Genomic DNA, 18351 nt, shown 5'->3' with positions numbered 1-18351 from the left:
AGGTAAAGTATTTGAGTAACTAAAATTACCAAAGTTAACTGCAGGTTTCCCACTACACCCATGCTTGAAAGGAACTCTGAACCTGGAAGGAAATCCATTTTTAAAATTTGGTAAAAGTCCAGTAAGCACCAAAGGTACTGGAGACATATCAGTATTCAATGACAGTACTCTGATGCAAAACAATTTCCCAGCACATCTCTTTGTTAAGTGAACCATACTCCAGTTAAAAGGAAGTTGGTCATCACTTACCCGTTGGAGCAGAAAGGGTTCAGCTTATGAAAAACTATCCAATAAATTGCAAGTAAGTTATTAAAGTGAAACATCCCAGCTTCTGGGGGTATATCCTACTGAAGAATGAGTTCTACACCAGTAATGTTGACCAAGCATACAGCACTGGTGCAGCATGATGGTGATTTAACATGTTATGGTAGAGAGAGGCAGGACACAGGTTATAGCCAATTCCCAGTCTCTGATCTGGACTGTGCTGCAGGAAATACCAAACAGACCCACAATGAAGAACAAGGAGCTCCAAGGGTAAGAGACGCAGCAGAAATGACTGATGACTGAGTTAATATACAAACCCCTAACTCAGAATAAATTTGGTAAACTAGTAACTAGGGATAGGCATCAACATGTTCACCACGGGCATTTGACAAAATTATTGACTCAGCCACGGATATGGGGGCAATTAATCTGTATATGAAGTACATAGCCAATCTAATACCATCAAAACACAGTCTGATTTATAAAACATTTCTCCCTATAAATGAAGTAGCTAAGCATACAAACATCAATGGAGAGTAGCACAACTGTATTAGCTAGCTAGCAAACAAAATAGTATGCAATGCCAATGCGAATTACTTTTGTTGACAGAATAGAACTAGCTACCCCATGTCACAGGGTGGTAGATGGACATTATCGGATGACCTCTGTGGATTTACTGTCAGGAGTGTACATTCACCGAAGAAAACATGAAACTTGAGGAGAGGATTGTTACTGTGGTTATTGAGGTGATGCAGTAGAAAAATCATCAATAGGAAGACGGACCATTTCTCACACTGCTATTGTCCCCAGATAGTTTGACCCGTGATGGACAATGTTTGTGCAACTTCTCCACCTGCTTGTAACATGTGTCTGAAGACAGGGCAGCCATCTCCAAATCAGGAGAATTTTGTAGGATGGAGCAGATAGTACTTCAGAAGAGTAAAACAGAAAAGCAGACTGGGACAGGAAGGGACAGCGAGATTAACGGTAGGTAGCCAAGACTAGTTTATTCATCTTGACAGGCTGTAAAACTAGGTCTTGGATTCTAAAATACAGAAACAACAGCATCTCTCATGGACAACATGTCATTTTCTCACCAAAGCTAGTGACAAAATTAGATAAGCACAATTACAAATAAAGAGCACCTGCAGTTCCTCCAACAAAACGATTATCTTAAATTCACTTATGTCTATATCTCAGTCTATCACTGTCGATTCCACTTCAGCTCTGACAAGATAATTAACAAAAAGCTTTTCTGGAAAAAGTTGAGCGGCTGTTACTGCATGTATTATTCAATTACAAAATGTTTAGTCACTATCTGTAAGATTGTACTCCAGACTAACCAATTTCTGTCCAAGTCAAATCTATTGCCTGTTAACAAAGGTGCACTTTTAAGGTAATGTAACTTTCAAATGACATTGGTCACTCAGGGTATCTGCCATCAAACTGGATAGCAAATGATGCACATTGCATTTACTGATCTTTGACATACTTGTAAAACTTGTCCTTTAATCCAATTTACAGCAAAAAAAAAATTAGCTAATGACTGTTTCTAACATCATCATTGAAGCATAATAAATTTTTACTATGTCTTCCCTGACCATTTTTAAAACTGCAAATGCAGCGTTGATTTTGTTAAGGAATCATAGACAGTGCATCATAGCTTAAGGTTTATGAAAACTATACATTACGTTGTATTTACTAACTAGTGTATGTGGGTCAGCAGAATCCTGTTTTTGCCAATATCACTCAACCCCATCACAGTGTAATCTTGTATTCATGAGGAACTTACAGTGCTGACTTATGGAAACTTCTTGGATTTTCTTGCCCGTTTCCCCCTCAATACAAGTTCTAGAACAATATGATTCCAAATGGATAGCAGCGGAATTGCGACATCTATATTGTTATGAAGGTGCTTCTGTTTTTTGTTAAAAAAATTTTTTTTTTTTTTTTAAAGAACTCAGTCAAACTGAAGAAATGCTGGACTAGTGTTTTTCAAGAAAGTCATCAAGGGGACACTGAAAGAACTGGTTTGGCAACCATGTTTACTGGTTGTCACATGACTCAAGTTAAAAACAGAACAGAAACCCTGGTAACAGGGCAAGATGTGGGCAGAGAAGTGTTAGGCACCCCTGGATAAGACAAGCAGCAGTGCTCACCAGAGGGGGCAGAAAACTCTCAAGCTTTTGATTGTAGTGTCAATGTGTCTTTTACCTTCTAAAATGAGATAAAGTTAGCCTGCTGCTGAGGAAGCGTCAAGAAAGGAGGGAAGACCACAACCCAGTTCACTTCCCAGCAACTCTCTAAAAGACCATGAGAAGTCCACTGTGTCAATTCATCTCGTCTCCTGTCTTTGAAGAAAAGCTTGCTAAATTACTTCTCAACTGCGCCTGAAAACAACTGTTGTAAAATATCTCAGTGATCTGTCTACCTGTACTCAGAAGTTAGACTGTTTGCCAGTTTTGGAACACTCAATCTGGAAGGCAGACCAAATATAGACCTCAAGGCTGGACTGCATCTAATTTAAAGTAAGGAGTCTCACAAGTAAGCAGATGAACTGAGGGCATTGATTAACACATGGGAATATAATATTATTGCTATCACAGAGACATGGTTCAAGGAAGGGCAGGACTGGCAGCTCAATATTCCAGGATATAGAATCTTCAGGCGTGACGGGAGGGGTGGGGGGGTGGGGGAGTGTAATAGAGGAGGCGGCATTGCACTATTGATCAAGGAGTCAATTACTGCAGTAAGGAGGGATGATATCTTAGAAGGTTCCCTAAATAAGGCCCTATGGGTAGAACTTAAAAACAAAAAAGGGGGCAATCATTAGCTGGAAGTGTACTACAGGCCTACAAATAGTCAGGGAGAGATAGAGGAGCAGATATGTAGGCAAATCTCAGAGTGGTGTAAAAATAGTAGGGGATTTCAACTTCCCCAATATTAACTAGGATAGTCTTAATGCAAAAGGCTTAAAGGGGGTGGAATTCTTAAAGTGCATACAGAACTTTTTGAGCCAGCACGTAGAAAGTCCTACACGAGAAGGTGCGGTATTGGACCTAATCCTGGGAAATGAAGTCGGACAAGTGTTAGAAGTGCCAGTGGGGGAGCATTTCAGGGCTAGTGACCATAATTCTGTACGATTTAAGGTAGTTATGGAAAAGGACAAAGATGGACCGGAAATAAAGGTACTGAATTAGGGGAAGGCCGATTTCAATATGATAAAACAGGATCTGGCCAAAGTGGACTGGGAGCAACTACTCGTAGGAAAGTCTACATCAGACCAGTGGGAATCATTCAAAAAGGAAATAGTGAGAGTTCAGGGCCAACATGTTCCCGTAAAGGTGAAGGGTAGGACCAACCCTGGATGTCGAGGGATATAGAGGATTGTATAAGGGAAAAAAGGAGGCTTACGGCAGATTCAGAGGGCTGAAAACAGCGGAGACCCTAGAGGAGTACTTAAAAAAGTAATTAGGAGAGCGAAGAGGGGGCATGATAAAACACAGGCGGGCAAGATAAAGGAAAATGCTAAGGCATTTTATAAGTATATTAAGGGCAAGAGGATAACCAGGGAAAGAGTAGGGCCCATTAGGGACCAAAGTGGCAATCTGTGGGTGGAGTCGGAGGATGTAGATAAGGTTTTAAGTGATTACTTTTCATCTGTGTTCATTATGGAGAAGGACGATGTAGGTGTAGAGATCAGGGAGGGGGATTGTGATATACTCGAACAAATTAGCATTGAAACGGAGGACGTAATAGTGGTTTTAGCAAGCTTAAAAGTGGATAAATCCCCAGGCCCAGATGAGATGTATCGCAGGTTATTAGGTGAGGCAAGGGAGGAGATAGCAGGGGCTCTGACACAACTTTTTAAATCCTCTCTGGCCGCAGGAGAAGTGCCAGAGTGCTGGAGAACAGCAAATGTGGTACCATTATTCAAGAAGGGTAGCAGGGATAAACCAGGAAATTACAGACCGGTGAGTCTATCAATGGTAGGGAAACTATTGGAAAAAATTCTGAGGGACAGGATTAATCTCCACGTGGAGAGGCAGGAATTAATCAAGGATAGTCAGCATGGCTTTGTCAGCGGGAGATCGTGTCTAACAAATTTGATTGAATTTTTCGAGGAGGTGACTAGATGTGTAGATGAAGGGAAAGCAGTTGATGTAGTCTGCATGGACTTCAGTAAGGCTTTTGATAAAGTCCCGCTTGGGAGATTGGTTAAGAAGGTAAGAACCCATGGGATCCAGGGTAATTTGGAAAATTGGATCGAAAATTGGCTTAGTGGCAGGAGGCAGAGGATGATGGTTGAGGGTTGTTTTTGCAAGTGGAAACCTGTGACCAGTGGTGTATTGCATGGATCAGTGCTGGGACCCTTGCTGCTTGTAGCATACATTAATGATTTAGACGTGAATATAGAAGGCATGATCAGTAAGTTCGCAGATGACACGGAAATTGGTGGTGTCATAAATAGTGAGGAGAAAGCCCTAGATTACAGGACGATATAGATGGGCTGGTAAGATGGGCAGAGCGGTGGCAAATGGAATTTAATCCTGAGATGTGTGATGTGATGCATTTTGGGAGGACTAACAAGGTAAGGGAACATACAATGGATGGTAGGACCCTAGAAAGTATAGAGGGTCAGAGGGACCTTGGTATACTTGTCCATAGATCACTGAAGGCAGCAGCACAGGTAGATAAGGCTGTTAGGAAGGCATATGGGATATTTGCCTTTATTAGCTGAGGCATAGAATATAAGAGCAGGGAGGTTATGGTGGAGCTGTATAAAACGCTAGTTGGGCCACAGCTGGAGTATTTTAGTTTAGTTTAGAGATACAGCACTGAAACAGGCCCTTCGGCCCACCGAGTCTGTGCCGACCATCAACCACCCATTTATACTAATCCTACACTGATTCCATATTCCTACCACATCCCCACCTGTCCCTATATTTCCCTACCACCTACCTATACTAGGGGCAATTGCTAATGGCCAATTTACCTATCAACCTGCAAGTCTTTGGCATTGTTTGTAGCTTTCTGGATTTCATTGAGGTCGCCACACTACAGGAAAGATGTGATTGCACTGGAGAGGGTATAGAGGAGATTCACCAGGATGTTGCCTGGACTGCAGCATTTCAGCTATGAAGAGAGACTGGATAGGCCTAGGGTTGTTTTCCTTAGAGCAGAGAAGGCTGAGGGGGGACCTGATTGAGGTATACAAAATTACGAGGGGCGTAGATAGGAAGAAACCTTTTCCCTTAGTAGAGGTGTCAATAACCAGGGGGCACAGATTTAAGGTAAGGGGCAGGAGCTTTAGAGGGGATGTGAGGAAATTTTTTTTCACCCGGATTGTGGTTGGAAGCTGGAACACACTGCCTGAAGGGGTGGTAGAGGCAGGAACCCTCACAACATTTAAGTAGTATCTGGATGAGCATTTGAAACACCATAGCATACAAGGCTACAGGCCACTGCTCGAAAATGGGATTAGAATAGATAGGTGCTTGATGGCCGGCATGGACAAGATGGGCCGAAGGGCCTGTTTCTGTGCTGTATGACTATGAGAACGAAAGATGGATGGGGGCAGTTTGTGCTTGAGAAATGCAAAGGAGTAAATTCAGACTTCTCTGGCACATCTTCTAGATGATGAATAGCACCTATGTGCAGAGACCTGGGATCAAGTCACCCAACATTTGCAGATATAGCCTACACTTTGAAACATTACATGGAATGAATTGTTCTTCAGGTAAACACTTTCTTTTACTAGTTAATGGGAGCTCTAGTTAAAATGTATTGGCTCTGACTACAATGGAAAATAAAATCAGTCGGTGCTTATGGTGAAAGCTCAAGATAGTATTCAGATTCATGCTGTAATAACTAGGGATTATAAAAAGATACCTTCGTCTTGTGTAGATTTTAGTTCTGCATATCTAAGCCACAGACCTATTTTAAACCTTTCTAAAAAAAACCATGTTTATGAAAGGCTTATTTACATAGCATTTTACACTGCAAACTGAGCATGCTACAATTTACCTCACAACAGCTTCAGCATTTGGGGGGGCGGGGGAGGGGGGGAAATATAAGAGGCTGGACCTTCTTACCTGCTTTGGACCGGTCTGACCCAGTGATAATAGCTTCCAGTTCAAGTTCATTTATGCACTGTTGGTGGGTTCCCAATTGGCACTTAAACTATCACCAGTTATCTCCTCCATGGAAATTGTGTTACTTTTTATTTCCTGTACATGAACTCTTCAATTTATTAGGCCTCACTCTACTTTTCTACAATCTCAGATTAAGTTGCATTTAGACAGACCCATACTGCATGGCAATGTATCCAGGATGTCCACATTATATCCACCAAAAATATAAGTCACATTGCAAGACTTTTAATTTTCCATTTGCTTCTAACTTAATTTTCCTTAACATACAGAAGAATGCAAACATTGAAATACTTTAATTGTGCAGCATGAAGATTGTTTTGCAGCTTTTGACAATAACATACCATGCTTAGATAGTAGGTGTGCCTAAAGTAATCAGTATTTCCTTTAATCTTGTAATAAACCTCACCATCACTTGCTGAATCAGACAGTGGTATAAGTATTAGATCAAGCTATTAAGTGGCTAATTAAGTAATTCCAATTAAATCTAAACCAATAACAGCAGAACCTAGAACAAGTTATTGCCATAATAGTGCTAAACATTTATAATGGTCCTTTTGATTTGTAAAGAAAACTATTTGTGCTTAGTTTTGCAGTTGGCATGCAGTGGAAGCCAGCTGATGTACTGAGAAACCCTATAAACTAGGGGCACCTAAGGGAATTGCATCAGGTGCCCGTTATTTGCAGGTGTTATTTTCAAAATGGTCATTTTATGTACTGTAAACTAGATGAGCCAAATATCCCAGGATTGGTTGTATCCCGTCACGTTCCTTCTTTTTTCACCCTCCCCTGGGATTGTGCCTAATTCTTGAGCCCTGCCAGTGGGATACAATTTCAACAGCTACAAAAACTTGCACTCCTATAGTGCCTTTAATAAAGTAAAACGTCTCAAGGCAGTTTACAGAAGCATTACGTGGCAAAATTTGACAACTGAGTAATAAAAGGATCAGGTCAGATGACCAAAAGCTTGGTCAAAGAAGTAGACTTTAAAGAATGTCTTAAAAGAGGAAAGAAAGGAAGAAAGGCAGAGAGGTTTAGGGAGGGGATTCCAGAGCTTAGGGCGCGATAGCTTAAGGCATGGCCGCCAATGGTGGAGCGATCAAAATTAGGGGTGTGCAAGAGGTCAGAATTGGAGGAGCACAGTGATCTCGGAGGGTTGTAGGGCTGGAGGAGGCTACAGAGATAGGGAGAGACAAGGCCTGGAGGGATTTGAAAACAAGGAGTATTTTAAAAATCAGGGTTTTGCTTAATTGGAAGCCACCGTAGTTCAGCGGGCACAGGAGTGATGAGTGAATAGCATTTAGTGCGAGTTAGGATAGGGCGGCAGAGTTTTGGATGGTCTTTAGCTTATGGAGGGTGGAAAATGGGAGGCCGGCAAGCAGTACATTTGAATAGTTGAGTCTGGAGGTAACAAAGGCAAGGATGAGGGTTTCAGCAGCCCATGGATCAGAGTCAGGGATGGAGTTGGGCAATGTTACTGAGGGGAAATATGTCTTGGCGATGGCATGGATATGTGGTCGGAAGCTCATCTTGGGGTCAAATATGACAGTAAGATTGTGAACAATCTGGTTCAGCCTCAAATAGTTGCCAGGGAGAGGGATAGAATCAGTGGCTAGGGAATGGAGTTTGTGGTGGAGACTTCGAATATTGAGCTGGAGAAAATTTCTGCTCATCCAGTACTGGATGTCAGACAAGTAGTCTGATAATTTAGAAACAGTGGAGTGGTTGTTAGAATTGATGGTGAGGTAGAGCTGGGTATCGTCAGCGTACATGTAAAAACTGATGCTGTGCTTTTTGATGAAGTCACCTCAGGGCAGAATGTAGATGAGAACTGGGAGACGGCCAAAGATAGATTCTTGAGGGATGCCAGCGCTAATGGTGCAGGAGTGGGAAGAGAAGCCATTGTAGGTGATTCTCTGGTTATGATTAGATAGATAAGAATGGAACCAGGCGAAAGCAGTCCCACCCAGCTGGACGATGGAGGAGAGGCACTGGAGGAGGATAGTGTGGTCAACCATGTCAAAGGCTGAGAGAGGTCGAGAAGGACAAGGAGGGACAGTTCATACCATGGTCACAGCTCCATAGGATGCCATTTGTTACTTCGATAAGAGCTGTTTTAGTACTGTGGCAGGGCAGAAACAAGACCGGAGTGATTCAAACAAGGAGTTCCAGGACAGATGGGACAGATAGGCACAGATTAGGAGGCAACAGCATGTTCAAGACTTTGGAGAGGAAAGGGAGGTTGAAGATAGGGCAGTAATTTGCAAACAAAGGGGTCAAGGGTTGATTCTTGAGGCGAGGGGTAATAATCGCAGATTTGAAGGAGAGTGAGACAGTACCCAAGGAGAGAGAACCATTCATGATATCAGCTAACATGGGGGCCAGGGAGGAAACTGGATGATCAGCAGTTTAGTGGGGAATAGGTTTGAGGGAGCAGGAGTTGGGTCTCATGAACAATTTGGTGAAGGGATGAGTGGAGATAGTTGAGAAAATAGAGAAAGATGCAAGTTCAGGCTAGGAGGCCTCAGAGGAAGTATGGCCTGGTGGGAAAGGGGAGAGAGGGAATTCGCACGGCAGTGAACATATAGTCACAATCTTAGAATCATAGAACAGTACAGTAGGTGGTCGGCCATTCTGCCCATCGAGTCTGCACTGGCTCTTTCGAAGAACAATCCAGTTAGTTCCACTCCCCCACTCTTTCCCCAAATCCCTGCAATATTTTCTCCTTTATTCATCCAATTCCCTTTTGAAAGCTACTTGTGAATCTGTATCCACCACTCTATCAGGCAGTGCATTCCAAATCCTAACCACTCATTGCATAAAAAAACTTTTCCTCATGTCGCCTCTGCTTCTTTTGCCAATCACCTTACATCCATGCTCTCTGGTTTCGACCCTTTAGCCACTGGAAGCTGTTTCTCTTTATTTACTCCATCTCAACCTTTCATGACTTTGAACACCTCTGCCAAATCACTTCTTCACCTTCTCTGCTCTGAGGAGAACATTCCCAGCTTCTCCAGTCTATCCATGTAACTATGGAACCATTCTAGTAAATCTCTCTGCACACTCTCCAGAGTTTTCACAACCTTCCTAAAGTGTAGTGTCCAGAATTGGACACAGTAGTCCTGGCGGGGTTGGCATAGGTTTAGCATAACTTCTTGTTTTTTGTACTCTATACCTCTATTTACAAAGCCCAGGATCCCACATGTTTTATTAACTGCTTTGTTAACCTGCCCTGCCACCTTCAAAGATTTGTGCACAAACACCCCAGGTCTCCTCCTTCTTGCACCCACTTTAAAATTGTACAATTTAGCTTGTATTGTTTCTCCTCATTCTTCCTACCAAAATGTATCACGTCACACTTTTCTGCATTGAATTTCATCTGCCATGTGTCCTCGCCTTCCACCAGCCTGTCTATGCTCTCTTGAAGTCTATTACTAACTTGCTCAGTGTTTACTACACTTCCAAGTCTCATGTCATCTACAAATTTCGAAATCATACCCTCAAGTCCAAGTTGTCAATGTATATCAAAAGCAGCAGTGTTCTAGTACTGAACCTTGCAGAACAGCACTGTATACCGCCCTCCAGTCCAAAAAACACCCACAGCTCTCTATTTTATATCACTTGGCCAATTGTGGATCCATGTTTCTATTGCCCCTTTTATCCCATAGGCTTCAATTTTGTTAACTAGTCTAATAAATGGTACTTTATCAAACTCCTTTTGAAAGTCTATATACACAGGATCAACTGCATTGCCCCCATCCACCCTCTCTTTTACCTCATCAAAAAAATTGAATCAAATGAGTCAAACACAATTTGCCCTCAACAAATCTGCGCTGACTTTCCTTTATCAGTCAATGATTGTTCAAATAACTTAATTTTCTCCTGAATTGTTTCTAAAAGCTTTCCTACCACCAATGTTAAACTTACTGGCCTATAATGCTAGGTTAATCCTGCTTCCTTTTTTTGAACAAGGGTGCAACTGTGCAAAGCTCCAGTCCTTTGTCACCATTCCTGTATCCAAGGGAGGACTGGCGGAATGGTGGCCAGCACCTCCACAATTTCTACCCTTAGCTCACTCAGCAACCTAGAATGCATCCATCTGGACCGGGTGACTTATCCACAGCCTTCCTAGTACCTCCTCTTAATTTTTATCTCCTCCAGTATCCTGACAACCTCATTTATCATAGCTTTGCCAAAGTCCTCTTCCTTGGTAAACACCAATGCAAAGTACTCAGTTAGTACCTCAGCCAACTTTTCTGCCTCCACCAACAGATCATCATTTTGATCCCATTGCTCTTCTGACAACTCTGTTACTGTACATGGTGCTGGAACTGCAATAACAAAGATATCCATGAGCTCTTTGCATTGTTTTTGGAGGTGAAGGTGGAGGAGACAGGAGAGGGGGGTTTAAGACCATGGTTTGCTGTAGAGAAAAGAAGATGGGGTTATCTTTGCATTCCACAATGATCTTGGAATAGTGCGCAATTTTGGCAGAGGAAAGGAGGATCTTTTAGTGCTTTGTGGTCCAGACAGATTAGCGATAAATGGCTAAACCAGTTGTCTGCGATAAACATTCAAGTATGCATTCTTTGGACTTAAGGAAGCAGCGATGAGGGCCGTATCTGGGAAGCAACCAGGGTGAGAGTGTGCTTAATAACTTTAATGGAGGCTAGGGCACTGAAGGTGTGACTGAGCAGATCGGTAGCTGCAGAAATTTCAGTTAGTTTTCTGTTCACTGGGTTTCCCAGTTCATTAGCATCCAAGAATCCTTTTCTATTGAGGGAGGGATGTCTTTATTCTGGGATCTCCACTTTGGCAGCCTGCACATCGCGGAGTCAAAATCCTGGAACTCCCTCCCTAGCAGCACTGTGGGTGTAAAACACCACAGAGACTGCAGCAGTTTAAGAGGGCAACTTAACACCACCTTCTCAAGAGAAATTAGGGATGGGCAATAAATGCTGGCCTTGACAGTGATGCTTGCATCGATGAACCAATAAAAAAAAGGTGGCTGATGTAGGGCCAGAGTGCCTGGGAGTTCCCAGCCAAATGGTGGGATGGAAGAATTAATGTCCTGCAGATCTCACTCCAGTAGCCGCTCGCTCCAAATGCTGCAGCTGCTAATGTTTGAAGTACTGGGGGGCAGGGTGGGTAGGGAGGGGGCTGTTACCAACTCTTCAGTACTTGACATACTAGTGGAGTAGTGTTGCCAACATCCTTGGAGATTTAATCACGTGATATGCTGACATCATTATATTTGAACATGTAATGTTGAATCACATGGCATCTACAAATGGATTTACTTGAAAATGTAGTTGAGAATCTTTATTTATGGTTTTGCGCCAATAGCTGTTGAGACAATCCAAAACCAGGAGGCCACATGTGAGTAAGCCCTAAGCCCCCATCTCTCTCTCATCAGTTCCTATTCCCATCGCTCCCCGAGCCTCTATTTCCCAGTCGCCCTTCTCCCCAGTCCCCACAGTTCCTCAGCCCGCATTCTCCAGTCTTCATTGCTCATCTGAGCTCCCATTTCTCAGTCTCCCTCGGCCCCATTCCCCAGTCTCCCTTTCTCCTGAGCCCCCCATTCTTCAGTTTCCCTCTCCTCTGAACTCAAGCCCCCTTAATTTCAGACCCGCGGCATCACCCACCCCCTCCTACCAGCGACTTCAGGGACCACAACTCCACCAACCCCTCATCAGCAGTTCCTGGCCAGCATCCATAGTGGCAGAGAAACTCATCAATCTTTGGAATAGAGCCACACAACCATTCAATCCCAGAGATAGAGTGGTTTCACTGCAGCTATGGATCCTGGGTAAAGAGAACTCCATTCCACAAAAGGTGTTCTCCTTCTTTATTTTTTTAATTTATTTTTTATTTAGAGATACAGCACTGAAACAGGCCCTTCGGCCCACTGAGTCTGTGCCGACCAACAACCACCCATTTATACTAACCCTGCAGTAATCCCATATTCCCTACCACCTACTGACACTGGGGACAATTTACAATGGCCAATTTACCTATCACCTGCAAGTCTTTGGCTGTGGGAGGAAACTGGAGCACCCGGCGAAAACCCACGCAGTCACAGGGAGAACTTGCAAACTCCACACAGGCAGTACCCAGAATCGAACCCGGGTCCCTGCAGCTGTGAGGCTGCAGTGCTAACCATTGCGCCACAGTGCGGTCATCTGATGACACCTCCCACATACCTGTGTGGCCAGTCTTTTAAGTTGCAAACTGACTTAAGAACACAAGAAAAATAGAAGCAGGACTAGGCCATAAGGCCCCTCGAGCCCGATCCATCATTCAACACAGCATGGCTTTGTCAGAGGGAGATCGCATCGAACAAATTTGATTGAATTTTTCGAGGAGGTAACGAGATGTGTAGATGAGGCTAAAGCAGTTGATGTAGTCTATATGGATTTCAGGAAGGATTTTGATAAGGTCCCGCATGGGAGATTGGTTAAGAAGCTAAGAGCCCATGGGATCCAGGGTAATTTGGCAAATTGGATTCAAAATTGGCTTAGTGGCAGGATGCAGAATGTAATGGTCGAGGGTTGTTTTTGTGATTGGAAGGCTGTGACCAGTGGTATATCACAGGGATCAGTGCTGGGACCCTTACTGTTTGTATTGTACATTAGTGATTTAGACATGAATATAGGAGGTATGATCAGTACGTTGGCAGATGACACGAAAATTGGTGGCGTCGTAACTAGTGAGGAGGAAAGCCTTAGACTACAGGACGATATAGATGGGCTGGTAAGATGGGCGGAGCAGTGCCAAATGGAGTTTAATCCTGAGATGTGTGAGGTGATGCACTTTGGGAGGACTAACAAGGCAAGGGAATATACAATGGATGGTAGGACCCTAGGGAGTACAGGGTCAGAGGGACCTTGGTATACTTGTCCATAGATCACTGAAGGCAGCAGCACAGGTAAATAAGGTGGTTAGGAAGGCATACGGGATACTTGCCTTTATTGGCAGAGGCATAGAGTATAAGAGTCGGGAGGTTATGATGGAGCTGTATAAAACGCTAGTTAAGCCACAGCTGGAGTACTGTGTACAGTTCTGGTTGCCACTCTATAGGAAGGATGTGATTGCACTGGAGAGGGTGCAGAGGAGATTCACCAGGATGTTGCCTGGACTGGAGCATTTCAGTTATGAAGATAGGCTGGGGTTGTTTTCCTTGGAGCGGAGAAGACTGAAGGGGAACCTGATTGAGGTATACAAAATTATAAGGGGCATTGATAGGATAGATAGGAAGAAACTTTTTCCCTTAGTGGAGGGGTCAATAACTAGGAGGCATAGATTTATGTAATGGGCAGAAGGTTTAGAGGGGAGTTGAGGAAGAATTTTTTCACTCAGAGGGTGGTTGGAATCTGGAACACACTGCCTGAAGGGGTGATAGAGGCAAGAACACGCACGACATTCAAGAAGTATTTGGATGAGCACTTGAAACGCCATAACAAACAAGGCTACGGGCCAAGTGCGGGGAAATGGGATTAGTTAGGATGGGTGCTTGATGGTTGGCGCAGGCGCGTTGGGCTGAAGGGCCCGTTTCTGTGCTGTAATACTCTATGACTCTAATAAGATCATGGCAGAACTTATGGTCCACTTTCCCACCCTATCCCCATAACCCTTGATTTCCTATGTGTTCAAAAATCTATCAATCTCAGTCTTGAATATATTCATTGACTACATATCCACAGCTCTCCAAAGATCCAAAGATTCACAATCCTCTGAGCGAAGAAATTTCAACTTATCTCTGCCTAAATGGTCGACCCCTTATCCTGAGACTATGACGTCTAAGTGCTCGACTCCCAAACCAGAGGAAACAGCCTTTCTGCCTCTACCCTTTTAAGCTCTTGAAGAATTTTATTTGTTTCAATGAGAATACCTCTCATTCCTCTGAACTCAAACAGCACAGGCCCATTCTACTCAATCTTTCCTCTTGGGACAGCCCTCTCATCCCAGGAATCAAGCTACAGCACCTCCACTGCACCCCCTCTAAGACAAGGCAAGGCAAGGCTTGGTGTATTGAAGGCTCGCCGTGGTTTGTAATTTGCAAGTGGTCATGGTTTCGAGGTACAGCCTCTATGTGTTACAATGCAAGTTATTTGGGGTTGTCAGTAAGTGTCTGTTTTTTGGGAGTGTTGGTTTTTACAAGTTTCACTGCAGTTGGGTAACTGACATAGGAGCCTATTAATCACTTTTTTTGGATACTGACCATTTCTTAAATTATTAGTTACCTGGTTTTAGGGAAGCCCTTTACCACTTCTAAAGATACACATTTATCTGATAGTGACTCAGATCAAATCTCCCTCACCTTACGCATTTTTTCTAATTCTTGCTGTTTGTCTTCATTTGCCAGCTGCAGCTCTTTCATTCGCTGTGCAATCTCTTCTTGCTCTGCTTGTAGTTTCATCCGCAGCTCTCGTCGTTTTTGGCGTCCTTCCTTGTGAGGAGGAAGTCTCTCGTCCTTCAGTAGGTTGATGGCAGTTTGAATAGCTATTCAAAATGCACAAAGTCAGAAACTGAACACAAAGCTACGTTTGCGACATGTTATAGAATCAAAGCTACCACTGCCAGTGTACTCTTCTCTATGGCTGACAGACCAACACTCATGCCAGACTTGTGCCAGTGTCAATATGCGTCATACTGGTATGCAAATTATTCAGTCAATATGTCTCCACTTCTTTGAAAGTCTGGTTTCTGAACACGGGGACTGAAATTTACGGCTTCTTGAAGCATACAAGATATTATAGTACAATAAGTGATTGAGAGTCTGGGGACTAAGTGAATAATAGTGCTGCTAAAACCTACTGACCTTACAGGAAGAAATATTCTATTAATTGGAACTTATATTACATTGCTACCGCCATATCAACAGAAAGATTGGATTCCGGAATAGGAAGGATCAAATGGGGGCAACTGTGGAGCAGTCAGAGATGGGTTTGGAATGCATGTGCGTAAATACACAGTGTGGTGAATAAGTTTGGTGAGCTGCAGGCACAAGTCGTAACATGAGACTATGACATAATGGCAATAATAGAGACCTGGTTCTTTGGAGAACATTGGGAACTTAACATTCCTGGCAAAAAGGTATTCAGGAAAGACAGGGAAGGAAAAAAAGGAGCTGGCACTATTGGTCAAAGCAACTATTAAAGCACTGGAGAGGAATTCTATATATGAGGGGCTAAATACAAAATCTATTTGGTTAGAATTAATAGAAAAGCTAGTCTGCTACTGGGTGTATACTATAAACCACTAAATAGTGGGAAAGAGACAGAGCAGAAAATTTACTGGCAAATTACATAAAGATGCAAGAATGGCAGAGTAATGTTAATGGGAGCCTTCAGTTATCCTAATATTGACTGGGATAGTAACAGCGTAAAGGACAGAGGAGTTAGGATTCCTGAAATGCGTACAAGAGAAATTTCTTGATCCGAGTGTTTCCAGCCCAACGAGGAAGGAAGCCATGTTGGATCTAGTTCTGGGGAATGAAGTGGACAAGTGGAGCACATTTCAGTGGGAGAGCATTTGGGGAACAGTGATCATATCATCAGGTTTAGTTATGGAAAAGGACCAGGAACAACCAAACATAAAAATATATAACTTCACAAAGCTGAAAAGGGATCTGGCTCAGGTGGACTGGAATCAAAAACTGATAGGTAAAACAGTAATTGAACAATGGGAGGCCTTCGAAGCAGAGATGGTTTGGGTACAGAGTAAACACGTTCCGATAAAGAGAAAAAGGACAGTTCACAAACCTTATTTACCACACTATGTTCATTTATGCACATGCATTCCAAGTGCATTTTGGACTGCCCCAGATTTGCCCCCAGTCTGATCCTTTCTATTTCAGAATCCAATATTTTGTCGATATGGTGGTAGCATTGTAAAGAGAAAAGAGCTTCCTGGATGACGAAAGATATAGAGGTTAAAATGAGACAGAGAAAAAGAGGCTTATGACAAATGTAAGGTTCATAATACAGTAGAGAACCCAGCTGAATATAGAAAGTACAGAGGAGATCTAAAAAAAGGGAACGAGGGGCAAAGGAAATGAAAATAGATTAGTGGCCGACTTAAAAGGGAATCCAAAAGTCTTTATAAACACATAAAAAGTAAAAGGGTAGTCCAAGAAATGGGGGTGGGGGCAATTAGGGACTAAAAGGAGCTCTTCTTGTGGAGGCTCTAGAGAAGAGGATGCCATCAAAGTAGCAGTAGCAATATTGCACAGGATAAAAATAGACAAAGCAGATGTACGTAGGTTTGCAGTACCCAGATTGAAAAGTCACCTTGTCTGAATGTAATGCATCCTAGGTTAGTGAGGGAAGTAAGGGTGGAAATTGCAGAGGTTCTGCTCATAATCTTTCAATCCTCCGTCGATACGGGGTGGTGCCAGAGGACTGGAGGATTACAAATGTTAGACTCCTGTTTAAAAAAAGAGGGTGAGGGATAAACCAGGCAACTACAGGCCAGTCAGCCTAACGTTGATGGTGGGAAAACTTTGAGATATAATAATCTGGGGCAAAATCAATTTGCATTTTGAAAAGTATGGACTGATATATGAAAGTCAGCACAGATTTATTAAAGGCAAATTTTGTTTGATTAAGAGTTCTTTGAAGTAATGGAAACAGTTAATGAAAGTAGTGCTGCCAATGTTATGTATATGGATGTTCAAAATACACTTAAAGTATCACATAATAGACTTGTTAGTAAAATTAAAGCTCATGGGATTAAAGGGACAGTACTAGAAAGCATATAAAACTGGCTGAGGGACAGAAAACAGAGTGTAGGGGTGAACGGTTGTTTTTCAGAGTGGAGGGAGTTACACAGTTGAGTTCCCCAGGGGTCAGTATTACAGCCACTGCTCTGATATATATTAATGATCTGGACATGGATACACAGGGCATAATTTCAATGTTTACAGATGACATGAAACACAGAAACATAGTAAACAATAAGGAGGATATTAACAGACTTCAGGAGGTCTTAGACTGGTAAAATGGGTGGACAAATGATAGATGAAATTTAAAGCCAAGGAGTGTGAAGTGATACATTTTGGTAGGAAGAATGAGGAGAGGCAATATAAACTAAATGGTACAACTTTAAAAGGAGGTAAAGGAATAGAATGACCTGGAGGTGAATGTGCACAAATCTTTGAAGGTGGCAGGACAAATTGAGAAGGCTGTTTAAAAAAAAATCTGGGATCCTTGGCTTTATTATTACAGAAATAGAAACCTTTATTAAATTTCTTTCCCTATAAGTATTTGTATAATATTACTATTGAATCTGCTCCTATCGCCCTTTCAGGCAGTGCATTCCATATCATAAATTTCTGTGCAGAAAAAAAGTTCTCATTGTGAGGTGGCCCCTTTAAAAGAGAACAAACTTGCATTCGTATTGCACCTTTCATTATCTCAAAGCACTTCACCACCGATAAAGTACTTCTGATGTTTAGTACCGTTGTGATATAACAGCAAGGTCCCACAAACAGCAATGAAATAAGCTACCAGATTATCTGTTTAGGTGGTGTTTGCTGAAGGATAAATGTTGGCCAGGACACACAGAATTCCCCATCTTCTTAGAATAATGTCGAGGGAACTTCTGTATCCAGCCAAGATGGCAAAAAAGACCGCAATTCAATACCTTATCCAAAAGATGGCATCTTCAAGAGAGCAGCACTCCCTCAGTACTGCACTGAAGTATCAACCTACATGCTCAAATCTTTGGAGTGGTCGAAACTGTGGGACTTGAGCCCACAACGTTTTGACTCAGAGGTAAGAATGCTACTTCTGAGCCACAACTGACACTTAAGTTATACCTAGGCTGACTTTGTTGCTTTGCTTCATCTTGATGCTGATACCAATGTACTTTCCCAGGTTTATTACAAAAGAAATCCAAAGACAAATAGCCTCACTATCCCAACAAAATGCAA

General features: G+C 42.6%; 1 protein-coding gene across 1 annotated transcript in view; it reads right to left on the bottom strand.

Moving 5' to 3' along the window:
- swap70b (switching B cell complex subunit SWAP70b) overlaps positions 1-18351 on the bottom strand; it is a 155072-nt gene that overhangs the window by 41165 nt on the left and 95556 nt on the right. Inside the window, exon 7 of the mRNA XM_068046386.1 lies at positions 14737-14918. Coding sequence (XP_067902487.1) covers positions 14737-14918 — 182 coding nt within the window. The remainder of the gene's footprint in view (positions 1-14736; positions 14919-18351) is intronic.

This window comes from Heterodontus francisci, chromosome 14 (assembly GCF_036365525.1).
Source record: "Heterodontus francisci isolate sHetFra1 chromosome 14, sHetFra1.hap1, whole genome shotgun sequence".
NCBI lineage: Eukaryota > Metazoa > Chordata > Chondrichthyes > Heterodontiformes > Heterodontidae > Heterodontus > Heterodontus francisci.
This window is presented reverse-complemented; position numbering and strand designations above follow the sequence as displayed.